This window comes from Phocoena phocoena, chromosome 1 (genome assembly GCF_963924675.1).
Source record: "Phocoena phocoena chromosome 1, mPhoPho1.1, whole genome shotgun sequence".
In the NCBI taxonomy this organism is placed as follows: domain Eukaryota; kingdom Metazoa; phylum Chordata; class Mammalia; order Artiodactyla; family Phocoenidae; genus Phocoena; species Phocoena phocoena.
Genome location: NC_089219.1, coordinates 134,795,966 through 134,808,404, shown reverse-complemented (window position 1 = coordinate 134,808,404; position 12,439 = coordinate 134,795,966). Strand labels below are relative to the sequence as shown.

General features: G+C 37.7%; 1 protein-coding gene across 2 annotated transcripts in view; it reads right to left on the bottom strand.

The window, feature by feature from the left end:
* Positions 1-12,439, bottom strand: part of RASAL2 (RAS protein activator like 2) — a 378,593-nt gene that overhangs the window by 49,676 nt on the left and 316,478 nt on the right. For both annotated transcript variants that reach the window (XM_065873636.1, XM_065873638.1), the window contains exon 5: positions 3,759-3,868. In XM_065873636.1, the coding sequence (XP_065729708.1) occupies positions 3,759-3,868 (110 nt within the window). The remainder of the gene's footprint in view (positions 1-3,758; positions 3,869-12,439) is intronic.

Genomic DNA, 12,439 nt, shown 5'->3' with positions numbered 1-12,439 from the left:
CAGGTGTCCTTTTATGGGCCCCTCTTTTCTGGTACCTGAAACATGGGTGCTATGGCTGGAGCTCCAGTAGCTAACTTGTGTTCATAAAGAGATCCTTGAAGATCTTGAGAATGGCAGAGGAAAAAGCCCACAAAGAGCCCTGAACCCTTAGTCCTAGACTGCCCACCCTCAGACTTCTTATAGGTGAGGAACATATAACTTTACTTTGTTTAAGCCATTACTGTTTTGAGTATCTGTTAATTAGCAACTGATCTGAATCATTAAGCGATAGACTTTTTTTCAGAATTTCCTTCTGCAGGCAACTATGTCTGATCTTCCTCTAATTTTTTTTTTTTTTTTTTGCGGTGCGCAGGCCTCTCACTGTTGTGGCCTCTCCTGTTGCAGAGCACAGGCTCTGGATGCGCAGGCTCAGCAGCCATGGCTCACGGGCCTAGCCACTCCGCAGCATGTGGGATCTTCCCGGACCGGGGCATGAACCCGTGTCCCCTGCATCGGCAGGCGGACTCTCAACCACTGCGCCACCAGGGAAGCCCTGATCTTCTTCTAATTTTAAGTAATCTATCATTCAGATTTATTCTAGTTTCATCAAAGATGGAGTTCATATTTCTGTTTCTTATACTGAGTTATTTGTAAGACAAAAACACACAAAGTTTTTTACCTATCAATGTAAAAATTGGAACTTTACCTTTCCAATCATTTCCTACCTCACTCCTTTATATACCATGAACTATTCAGTATTTCTTTTCAAGTGCCGTAGTTTTCTGTTTTCTTCTTTTGCTCATTATTTCCATTCTGAGGAATGCTCTTTCCATGTGTCTGTTTCTCAGTTCAAATTATACCTGCTTTTTAAAGGTTCAACTCACAGGCCACTGCCCTCTAAGGTCTTTCTTGGTCCACCTAACAAGAAGTAATCTCCCCTCCCCTATACCATTTCTTCCTGAGTATTTACTTCTTCTACTGGACACCTTGAGGTTGGGGCTATGTCTTTAGTACTCTATATTCCCTGGTAGCAAATGGCTTTCTAGTCTGTACATAACTGTCACAATTAGATATGTTACTGTGTATCAAGAAATTTGGTTCTTAAAATTATTTGGCAAAGTTTTACTCCTTATGCCAATGCCCCACAACTTCACAAAGGAAATTCTGAGTTTAAGCATCATCATAAATTGATCCCCAAAGCAACATTGGTACCAAATTCCGTCAGGGCCTTAGAGCAGAGTCTACGACTTGCAGATCACTGGGCTAGACAAACCTGGAGGGTCTTTTTGATCAATTAGGTCTGCATGTTAAAATACCCTATGTTCTTTTGCACAGAAAAGCTTACTTATCATATGTAGTAAACCTTCTTTACGTGAAATCAACTCATTTACAACTGTTTTTCTGCCATCTGAAAGCAGTAACTCAGACCTCATGAGGATAATTTTATCTTTTTAAAATGTAATGAGTGCAGATAAGGTTTGTTGTTATCAAAAAGCCTGAAGAATTCAAAATATCATGATCACTACTTCATTATCCTCCTAATACCCCAGGCAGAATATTTCCTCCTCCTGAAGAAGTAAGATATAGTGATTTGAACAGCATCATAATGAGAAATTTAATGAGAAAGAGATCCCTGGCTTCTTGAGTTCAGTGTTCTGGTCAAATTTGGCCAGGTAAGCCAACAAAGAAAAAGACCGACATGTTGGACCAAATGAAAATCTAAAACTTCTATATAATTCAGAGACATGATTTAAAAACACAAGAAACAGACTGGAAGAAAATTTTAACAACGTGCATAATAGTGGCTTACAATCCCTAGTAATAATAAGCACTACTTCAAAGCATAAGAAAAAGGACAAATAGCTCAATAGAAAATGGCAAAGGGATGAATAATCAAGTCATAGAAGAAGAAAACTTGTGAAAAGATGTTCAACTCAGTAGGCATTAGGTAACTACAAATTAAAACAAAGAAATGCCCCCCACCTGCCTTTTTTGTGAGAGGCAATATAGCATAAATTAAAAAATGTAGACTCAAGAGCTAGAATTCTTGGATTGGAACCACAGTACTGCCATCTTCTGTGTGAACTTGTGCAAATGACTAATTTCTCTGTTTCAGTTTTCTCATCTTCAAAATGAGGTCATGACTGTAACTAGGGTTGTTGTGTTGATTAAATGACTTCATTTATGTAAAGTGCTTAGAACAGTGTATGGCACATAGTACATACTGTATATGTGTTTATTATTACTATTCATCCATCATACTGGTAAAATGTAAATGGTTGTGTGAATGATAAAAGAATTTTAAAAAATAGATGTACAGTTGATTTATAGTGTGTTAATTTCTGCTGTACAACAAAGTGATTCAGTTATATATATATAGTTCCCTGTGCTATAGAGTAAAATCTAAGGGAAAATATGAGAATAAAAGATCTTTTTTTAATGATTACCTTAAAACAAAAAGGTATAAAAGACATATTTAACAATACAATTACACCGCAAATTGAACATACTTGCAAATTTCACAGAACACCTCTAACGTGGTTCAGGGATAAGAAGAGCTGATAAAGCAGTAAGTAGCCTCTTATCAACTCAGTATGGGGGACAAGTTACTTCACATATAAAACGAGAGTAATTCTCTGCCTGGCAAATCTATAATCTGCCATTATAGAGATTATAATCTATATTTCTGTTTGTTATGCAGATAACTGGAAATAATGGACTTATTACCAAAAGTAAAAAAAAAAAAAATACACCCAAGTATAAATAAGAGTATAATTATGAAAGGCAGACATGAGTTTAAATCAAAGCTCTACTCTTAGCTGTGTGACCATGGGCAAGTTTCTCAATCTCTTTTGCCTTAGTTCCTTATCTGTAAAATGAGGATAATAATAGTATCTAGGGCTGTATTACATAAGATACTACATTAAAAATACTTGGCACAGAGTAAGCACTCAATAAATACTGGTGATGGTGGTGATGTGTCAAGACACAACAAGTACCATTTCCTAAATTTTGAACATTGTAGAGACGTGAAGTATTACAAATGTGTCCTAGCATACATTCAATCATTTTAGAGGGTTGTTATCCTTAGCAAGCCATGCATTTGAGGTTTGCTTAAGCTGGTAGTCCTAATTATTGAAGTCCAGGCTTCCTTTTCATACATATCTTCTAGATGTGACTGCAAATTAATGAGACTGAGTCCATATACTATACACAATGAACAATGCAGCAGTGAAGACCACGGACTCTTAGAGCCAAATTGCCCAAGTTTAAATATCATTTTTGCTATTTACTAAGCAGTATAACCTTGGGCAAGATTACTTAACTTCTCTGTTCCTCAGACTTGTCATCTATAAAATGGTGATAATATTAATATTTCTCTTACAGGGTTATTATTAAGATTAAACAAGAAAATGCATATAAAGCACTTAGTACAGTGCTCAAAAAATGTTAGCTATAGCCATCATCATCCCTTATGGTCATCCTACAAAAGAAAGATACACCTCTGACCACTAGAACTTGATTCGACAGAAACAGCACAACCGATTCTTAAATTAGTTCTTAGGTATCCACACACTCTCCAATATTGTAAGATTTTTAAACTGGTTGGATATTTAAGCCAATATTTTGTACCTTGCCTCAATATGAGCAAGACAAAAAAGTAAATTTTGTATCGGATCTTTCCAACTATCATTGATGCAAAGTTAATGAAGACCAAAATGCCTTATCAAAATGCACTGTAAAATTTCTTTCTTTGTTTTAAGCAAGTGAACTCCTACCTGTCATCTGTATTGCGAAGGGAGGGAAGCCGAAAGCTCGTGTTTCGGTCAAGCTTTGATTGGCTTTTGGTCCTCTTGATGGAGCCTTTCAGGCGCTTGCTGAAGAACCCCTAGAACAAAAAGGCAGAAAGCGATGGGAAGAAGAATCAAAAGGGAACCTTGCTATCTCCTAACTCATCTGCACACTGCCTTTGCAAAAGATACTCAGATTCTTATAATGAAGACCAGAAACAGAATTCAGCTTTTAATTTTTTAATTTGTAAAATACAGCTGCTGGAAACTACCTGATAATGTGATAAAAATTTTTTTCTTCTATGATAATTGGGAGAATTAAACTTTTAAAAAATTTATTTATTTTTAAACATCTTTATTGAAGTATAATTGCCTTACAGTGTCGTGTTAGTTTCTGCTGTATAACAAAGTGAATCAGCTATATGTATACATATATCCCCATATCCCTTCCCTCTTGCGTCTCCCTCCCACCCTCCCTATCCCACCCCTCTAGGTAGTCACAAAGCACCAAGCTGCTTTCCCTGTGCTATGCAGCTGCTTCCCACTAGCTATCTATTTTACATTTGATGGTGTATATATGTCAAGAATTAAACTTTTTTTTTGTTTGTTTTTTTTGCGGTACGCAGGCCTCTCACTGCTGTGGCCTCTCCCGCTGTGGAGCAAAGGCTCCGGACGCGCAGGCTCAGCGGCCATGGCTCACGGGCTCAGCCGATCCGCGGCATGTGGGATCCTCCCAGACTGGGGCACGAATCCGAGTCCCCTGCATCGGCAGGCGGACTCTCAACCACTGCGCCACCAGGGAAGCCCAAGAATTAAACTTTTAGATGGCACTTAATTTCTTATTTCTTAAACAGTTTCTATACTAGCTATGGTAAAGAAACTTCTAACTTCTAAGGTAATATGTTGGTGGTCTCAGCAGTGGCAAAATCTGATCTATGTCACCTTGGATATGGTACTTGTGAAGTTAAATTTTAAATGTAGTTTAACTATTTTAAAATGAAACAGGTATGTATCATGTATGAAACCAGTGAAGCACCCAGACTTCAGAAGAACAAAGTGCCTTATAGTTTTTAGCCCTGCTTACCTTCTGCCACTTCCACCAAACTATCTAGAGTGCCTTGAACATCTTCTTAGTCTTAGCACCTGGCAAATAATGGGCATTCAAAAAAGTTTGTTGAATAAAAGAATAAATGCAAGAATGAACTGGCAGTTCTACTGTTGGCAGATGAAAGGACATCTTATAGAAGTATATCAAAATGTCTTGACAAAAGACTATAATTCAAAGAAAAGTACTCTGATGTATGGAATTGACTCTAATCACCTTGTAATGAATATTAGCTTATAGAAGCTGTGTACAATAAATATTTCCATAAGGAAGAAAAAAAAAAGACTAGGCCAATACCAGCACATCAAATCTGTTATATTCTTTTAGTTACCATTAAAGCCCACTGTTTTGGGGTGAAGACTATATTAATCATGATAAGCTAGGTTATGCTTATCTAATAACCCCACAATCTTACTGGCACAAAATGTACTATGTGTCTAAGAGCAGGTCAAATATGACGGGGATCTGGCACTATGCTGTCCTCACTCAGGGACTTAGGCTAAGGGAGGCTCCATCTTTGTGCTTGTATTAGTTGCTGCCTCAGGAAAAAGGAAGTGTGGTAAATTTTATACTTGCTCTTAAAGCTTCATGTCATTAGTGGTCTCATTTTATTGGACAAAAAAGTCACATGACCACACCTAACTTCAACAGGGAAAGAATGTACAATCCTATAATGTATCTAGAAAGAGATATTTGGTGAACAGTAGTGTGGACTACCACAGTGCTTTTCCATGCCAAGTAAACACACAAGGACTGCTAGAGAAAAAATGGAAACAAACTTATTTGAATCAGAAGTAGAGCTATTTAGCTGACTGAAGAAAAATGCTTATGTTATTTCTTGTACTTATAGCCCAAAGAATAAGGGTAAAAACTAGAAAATATCACATAGACATAATTCCTTAAGCTGTTCTTTATTCCCCAGGCTGTCTTTTATTGTAGGTGTATTGAGATTGATTGGAGGGAAAAAAAAACAGGCCTATTTTTTAAAGTACTATATTTCTGGGCTTCCCTGGTGGTGCAGTGGTTGAGAGTCCGCCTGCCAATGCAGGGGACACGGGTTCGTGCCACGGTCCGGGAAGATCCAACATGCCGCGGAGCGGCTAGGCCCATGAGCCACGGCCACTGAGCCTGCGTGTCTGGAGCCTGTGCTCCGCAACGGGAGAGGCCACAACAGTGACAGGCCCGCGTACCGGAAAAAAAAAAAAAAGTACTATATTTCTTAGAGACAGGCACTTGCCTGATCTGTATAATCTTAGCATCATTAGGGAAAGTCACTGTCATCTGTTCTCTAAGGCAAAGGCTTTATTTACTACTTTCTATGATTCAATCAAGGTGAGTCACCACATTTCCTTGTAAATGTAGTCAGCAGACCAGACCTAAATTTATAGAATTCTATTAGGATCATTTATAGTTGGTTCAAAAACCACTGGCCTAAGTTGAGATTCAGCCTAAGCACCGGACCAAATACCATATATAAATACAGTTCTAACACACTACAGTTAAGCAGTTAATTGAGAATTTACTAGTAGATGTTCACTCATATAGTACTTTACCTTCCTGTGGCACTTATTGTATAATACTTCATATTTTAATCCATTTATTTATTAAGTATTTATTTTATGTGTATATGTTATAAAGCATCGTACTAGGTGTTGTAAGGGAAACAAAGATAAAACAAACACAAACTCTGCCCTCAAAGAGCCTGTAGTTTAATATAAGATTAGAAATAAATACAAATATAAATGACACAACATGTATTGGGAAGGTACATGCTCTTAATGCCTGGCATATTTAATCACAAAATAACACTATCATATTTCTTTGAATCTAGGACACCAGTGATTGTAAGTCACACCATTATTTTATGTATACAAAGAAAAAAGCAGCCAATTAAACTATAACAATGCCTTACCACTTAGAATTTTTATTTTGTATTAAGTAAGTTTTTTAAAGACTTACTTTGGCTGGTTTTGTCATCTATCACAGTGTACACACAAAAAGAATATATACAAAATCAGTTAAGGTATCCCTAATGCATCTTCATTCTTCTGAACTATATTTTGACTCAGAGTACCTGTTGTTCATGTTTTTCCACAGAATACCATGATATATTCTTTCTTTCAAAAACGTTGATGACAAATGGCATATGATAAAAGAGTAATTTGAGGGAGACTGGTTCAAGATGGAGGAGTAGAAGGACATGCTCTCACTCCCTCTTGCGAGAGCACTGGAACCACAGCTAACTGTTGAACAATCACTGACAGGAAGACACTGGAACTGATCAAAAAAGATACCCCACATCCAAAGACAAAGGAGAAGCCACAGTGAGACGGTAGGAGGGGCGCAATAACAATAAAATCAAATCCCATAACTGCTGGGTCAGTGACTCACAAACTAGAGAACACTTATACCAGAAGTCCACCCACTGGAGTGAAGGTTCAGAGTCGCACATCAGGCTTCCCAACCTGGGGGTCAGGCAACGGGAGGAAGAATTCCTAGAGAATCAGACTTTGAAGGCTAGCGGAATTTGATTGCAGGATTTCAACAGGACTGGGGGAAACAGAGACTCCACTCTTGGAGGGCACACACAAAGTAGTGTGTGCATCGGGAGCCAGGAGAAGGAGCCGTAGGAGACTGAACCAGGCCTACCTGCTGGTGTTGGAGGGTCTCCTGCAGAGGTTGGGGGGTGGCTGTGTCTCACTGTGAGGACAAGGGCACTGGCAGCAGAAGTTCTGGGAAGTACTCCTTGGCGTGAGCCCTCCCACAGTCTGCCATTAGCCCCACCAAAGAGCCCGGGTAGGTCCCAGTGTTGGTCACCTCAGGCCAAACAACCAACAGGGAGGGAACCCAGCCCCACCATCAGGAGACAAGTGGATTAAAGTTTTACTGAGCTCTGCCCACCAGAGCAAGAGCCAGCTCTACCCACCACCAGTCCCTCCCATCAGGAAATATGCATAAGCCGCTTAGATAGCCTAATCCACCAGAAGGCAGACAGCAGAAGCAAGAAGAATGACAATCCTGCAGCCTGTGGAACAAAAACCACATTCACAGAAAGATAGACAAGATGAAAAGGCAGAGGGGCTATGTACAAGATGAAAAGGCAGAGGGCTATGTACCAGATGAAGGAACAAGATAAAACCCCAGAAAAACAACTAAATGAAGTGGAGATAGGCAACTTTCCAGAAAAAGAATTCAGAATAAAGATAGTGAAGATGATCCAGGACTTCAGAAAAAGAATGGAGGCAAAGATTGAGAAGATGTAAGAAATGTTTAACAAAGACCTAGAAGAATTAAAGAACAAATAAACAGAGATGAACAATACAATAACTGAAATGAAAACTACACTAGAAGGAATCAATAGCAGAATAATGGAGGCAGAAGAACGGATAAGAAAAGAAGACAGCCTAAGAAACCTCTGAGACAACATTAAACATAACAACATTCACATTATAGGGGTCCCAGAAGGAGAAGAGAGAAAGGACCAGAGAAAATATCTGAAGAGATTATAGGTGAAAATGTCCCTAACATGGGAAAGGAAATAGCCACCCAAGTCCATGAAGCGCAGTGAGTCCCATACAGGATAAACCCAAGGAGAAACATGCCGAGACACATAGTAATCAAACTGGTAAAAATTAAAGACAAAGAAAAATTATTGAAAGCAGCAAGGGAAAAACGACAAATAACATACAAGGGAACTCCCGTAAGATTAACAGCTGATTTCTCAGCAGAAACTCTACAAGCCAGAAGGGAGTGGCATGACATGTTTAAAGTGATGAAAGGGAAGAACCTACAAACAAGATCACTCTACCTGGCAAGGATCTCATCCAGATTTGATGGAGAAATCAAAAGCTTTACAGACAAGCAAAAGCTAAGAGAATTCAGCACCACCAAACCAGCTCAACAACAAATGCTAAAGGAATTTCTCTAAGTGGGAAACACAAGAGGAGAAAACGACCTACAAAAACAAACGCATAACAATTAAGGAAATGGTCATAGGAATATACACATCGATAACTACCTTAAACGTGAATGGATTAAATCCTCCAACCAAAAGACACAGGCTTGCTGAATGGATACAAAAACAACACCCATATATATGCTGTCTACAAGAGACCCATGTCAGACCTAGGGACACATACAGACTGAAAGTGAGGGGATGGAAAAAGATATTCCATGCAAATGGAAATCAAAAGAAAGCTGGAGTAGCAATACTTATATAAGATAAAATAGACTTTAAAATAAAGAATGTTACAAGAGACAAGGAAGGACACTACATAATGATCAAGGGATCAATCCAAGAAGAAGATATAACAATTATAAATATATATGCACCCAACATAGGAGCACCTCAATATATAAGGCAACTGCTAACAGCTGTAAAAGAGGAAATTGACAGCAACACAATAATAGTGGGGGACTTTAACACCTCACTTACACCAATGGACAGATCATCCAAAATGAAAATAAATAAGGAAACAGAAGCTTTAAATGACACAACAGACCAGACAGATTTAGTTGATATTTATAGGACATTCCATCCAAAACCAGCAGCTTACACTTTCTTCTCAAGTGCACATGGAACATTCTCCAGGATAGATCACATCTTGGGTCACAAATCAGGCCTCAGTAAATTTCAGAAAATTGAAATCATATCAAGCATCTTTTCTGACCACAATGCTATGAGATTCGAAATGAATTACAGGGAAAAAAACACAAACACATGGAGGCTAAACAATATGTTACTAAATAACCAAGAGATCACTGAAGAAATCAAAGAGGAAATAAAATAATACCTAGAGACAAATGACAATGCAAACACGACGATCCAAAACCTATGGGATGCAGCAAAAGCAGTTCTAAGAGGGAAATTTATAGCTATACAAGCCTACCTCAAGAAACAAGAACAATCTCAAATAAACAATCTAACCTTACACGTAAAGGAACTACAGAAAGAAGAACAAACAAAACCCAAAGTTAGAAGAAGGAAAGAAATCATAAAGACCAGAGCAGAAATAAATGAAACAGAAACAAAGAAAACAATAGCAAAGATCAATAAAACTAAAAGCTGGTTCTTTGAGAAGATAAACAAAATTGATAAACCATTAGCTAGCCTCATGAAGAAAAAGAGGGACAGGACTCAAATCAATAAAATTATAAATGAAAAAGGAGAAGTTACAACAGACACCACAGAAATACAAAGCATCTTAAGAGACTACTACAAGCAACTCTATGCCAATAAAATGGACAACCTGGAAGAAATGGACAGATTCTTAGAAAGGTATAACCTTCAAAGACTGAGCCAGGAAGAAATAGAAAATATGAAAAGACCAATCACAAGTAATGAAATTGAAACTGGGATTAAAAATCTTCCAACAAACAGAAGTCCAGGACCAGATGGCTTCACAGGTGAATTCTATCAAACATTTAGAGACAAGCTAACACCCATCCTTCTCAAACTCTTCCAAAAAATTGCAGAGGAAGGAACACTCCCAAACTCATTCTATGAGGCCACCATCACCCTGATACCAAAACCAGAGAAAGAGACTACAAAAAGTGAAAATTACAGACCAATATCACTGATGAATATAGATGCTAAAATCCACAACAAAATACTAGCCAACCAAATCCAACAACACATTACAAGGATCATAGACCATGACCAAGTGGGATTTATCCCAGGGCTGCAAGGATTCTTCAATATATGCAAATCAATCAATGTGATACACCATATTAACAAATTGAAGAGGAAAAACCATATGATCATCTCAACAGATGCAGAAAAGGCTTTTGACAAAATTCAATACCCATTTATGATAAAAACTTTCCAGACAGTGGGCATAGAGGGATCCTACCTCAACATAATAAAGGCCATATATGACAAACCCACAGCAAACATCATTCTCAATAGTAAAAAACTGAAAGCATTTCCTCTAAGATCAGGAACAAGACAAGGATGTCCACTCTCACCACTATTATTTAACATAGTTTTGGAAGTCCTAGCTATGAGAATCAGGGAAGAAAAATAAATACAAATTGGAAAAGAAGAAGTAAAACTGTCACTGTCTGCAGATGACATGATACTATACATAGAGAATCCTAAAGATGCCACCAGAAAACTACTAGAGTTAATCAATGAATTAGGTAAAGTTTCAGGATACAAAATTAATGCACAGAAATCTCTTGCATTCCTATACACTAACGATGAAAAATCTGAAAGAGAAATTAAGGAAACACTCCCATTACCACTGCAACAAAAAGAATAAAATACCTAGGAATAAACCTACCTAGGGAGACAAAAGACCTGTATGCAGAAAACTATGAGACACTGATGAAAGAAATTAAAGAGGATACAAACATGGAGAGATACACCATGTTTATGGATTGGAAGAATCAACATTGTGAAAATGACTATACTACCCAAAGCAATCTACAGATTCAATGCAATCCCTATCAAACTACCAATGGCATTTTTTACAGAACTAGAACAAAAAAACTTAAAATTGTATGGAGACACAAAAGACCCCAAATAAAGTCTTGAGGGAAGAAAAAAGAGCTGGAGGAATCAGGCTCCCAGACTTCAGACTATACTACAAAGCTACAGTAATCAAGACAATATGGTACTGGCACAGAAACAGAAATATAGATCAATGGAACAGCATAGAAAGGCCAGAGATAAACCCACACACCTGTGGTCAACTAACCTATAACAAAGGAGGCAAGGATATACAATGGAGAAAAGACAGTCTGTTCAATAAGTGTTTCTGGGAAAACTGGACAGCTACATGTAAAAGAATGAAATTAGAACACTCCCTCACACCATACACAAAAATAAACTCAAAATGCATTCAAGACCTAAATGTAAGACAGGACAGTATGAAACCCTTACAGAAAAACATAGGAAGAACACTCTTTGACATAAATCACAGCAAGATCTTTTTTGATCCACCTCCTAGAGTAATGGAAATAAAAACAAAAATAAACAAATGGGACCTAATGAAACTTCAATGTTTTTGCACAGCAAAGGAAACTACAAACAAGATGAAAAGACAACCTTCAGAATGGGAGAAAATATTTGCAAATGAATCAATGGACAAAGGATTAATCTCCAAAATATATAAACAGCTCATGCAGCTCAATATTAAAAGAATAAAGAATTCAATCCAAAAATGGGCAGAAGACCTAAATAGACATTTCCCCAAAGAAGACATACAGATGGCCAAGAAGTACATGAAAAGCTGCTCAACATCACTAACTATTGGAGAAATGCAAGTCAAAACTATAATGAGGTATCACCTCACACCAGTTAGAATAGGCATCATCAGAAAATCTACAAACAACAAATGCTGGAGAGGGTGTGGAGAAAAGGGAACCCTCTTGCACTGTTGATGGGAATGTAAATTGATACAGCCACTATGGAGAACAGTATGGAGGTTCCTTAGAAAAGTAAAAATAGAATTAGCATATTACCCAGCAAGCTCACTACTGGGTATATACCCAGAGAAAACCATAACTCAAAAAGACATATGCACCCCAATGTTCATTTCAGCACTATTTACAATAGTCA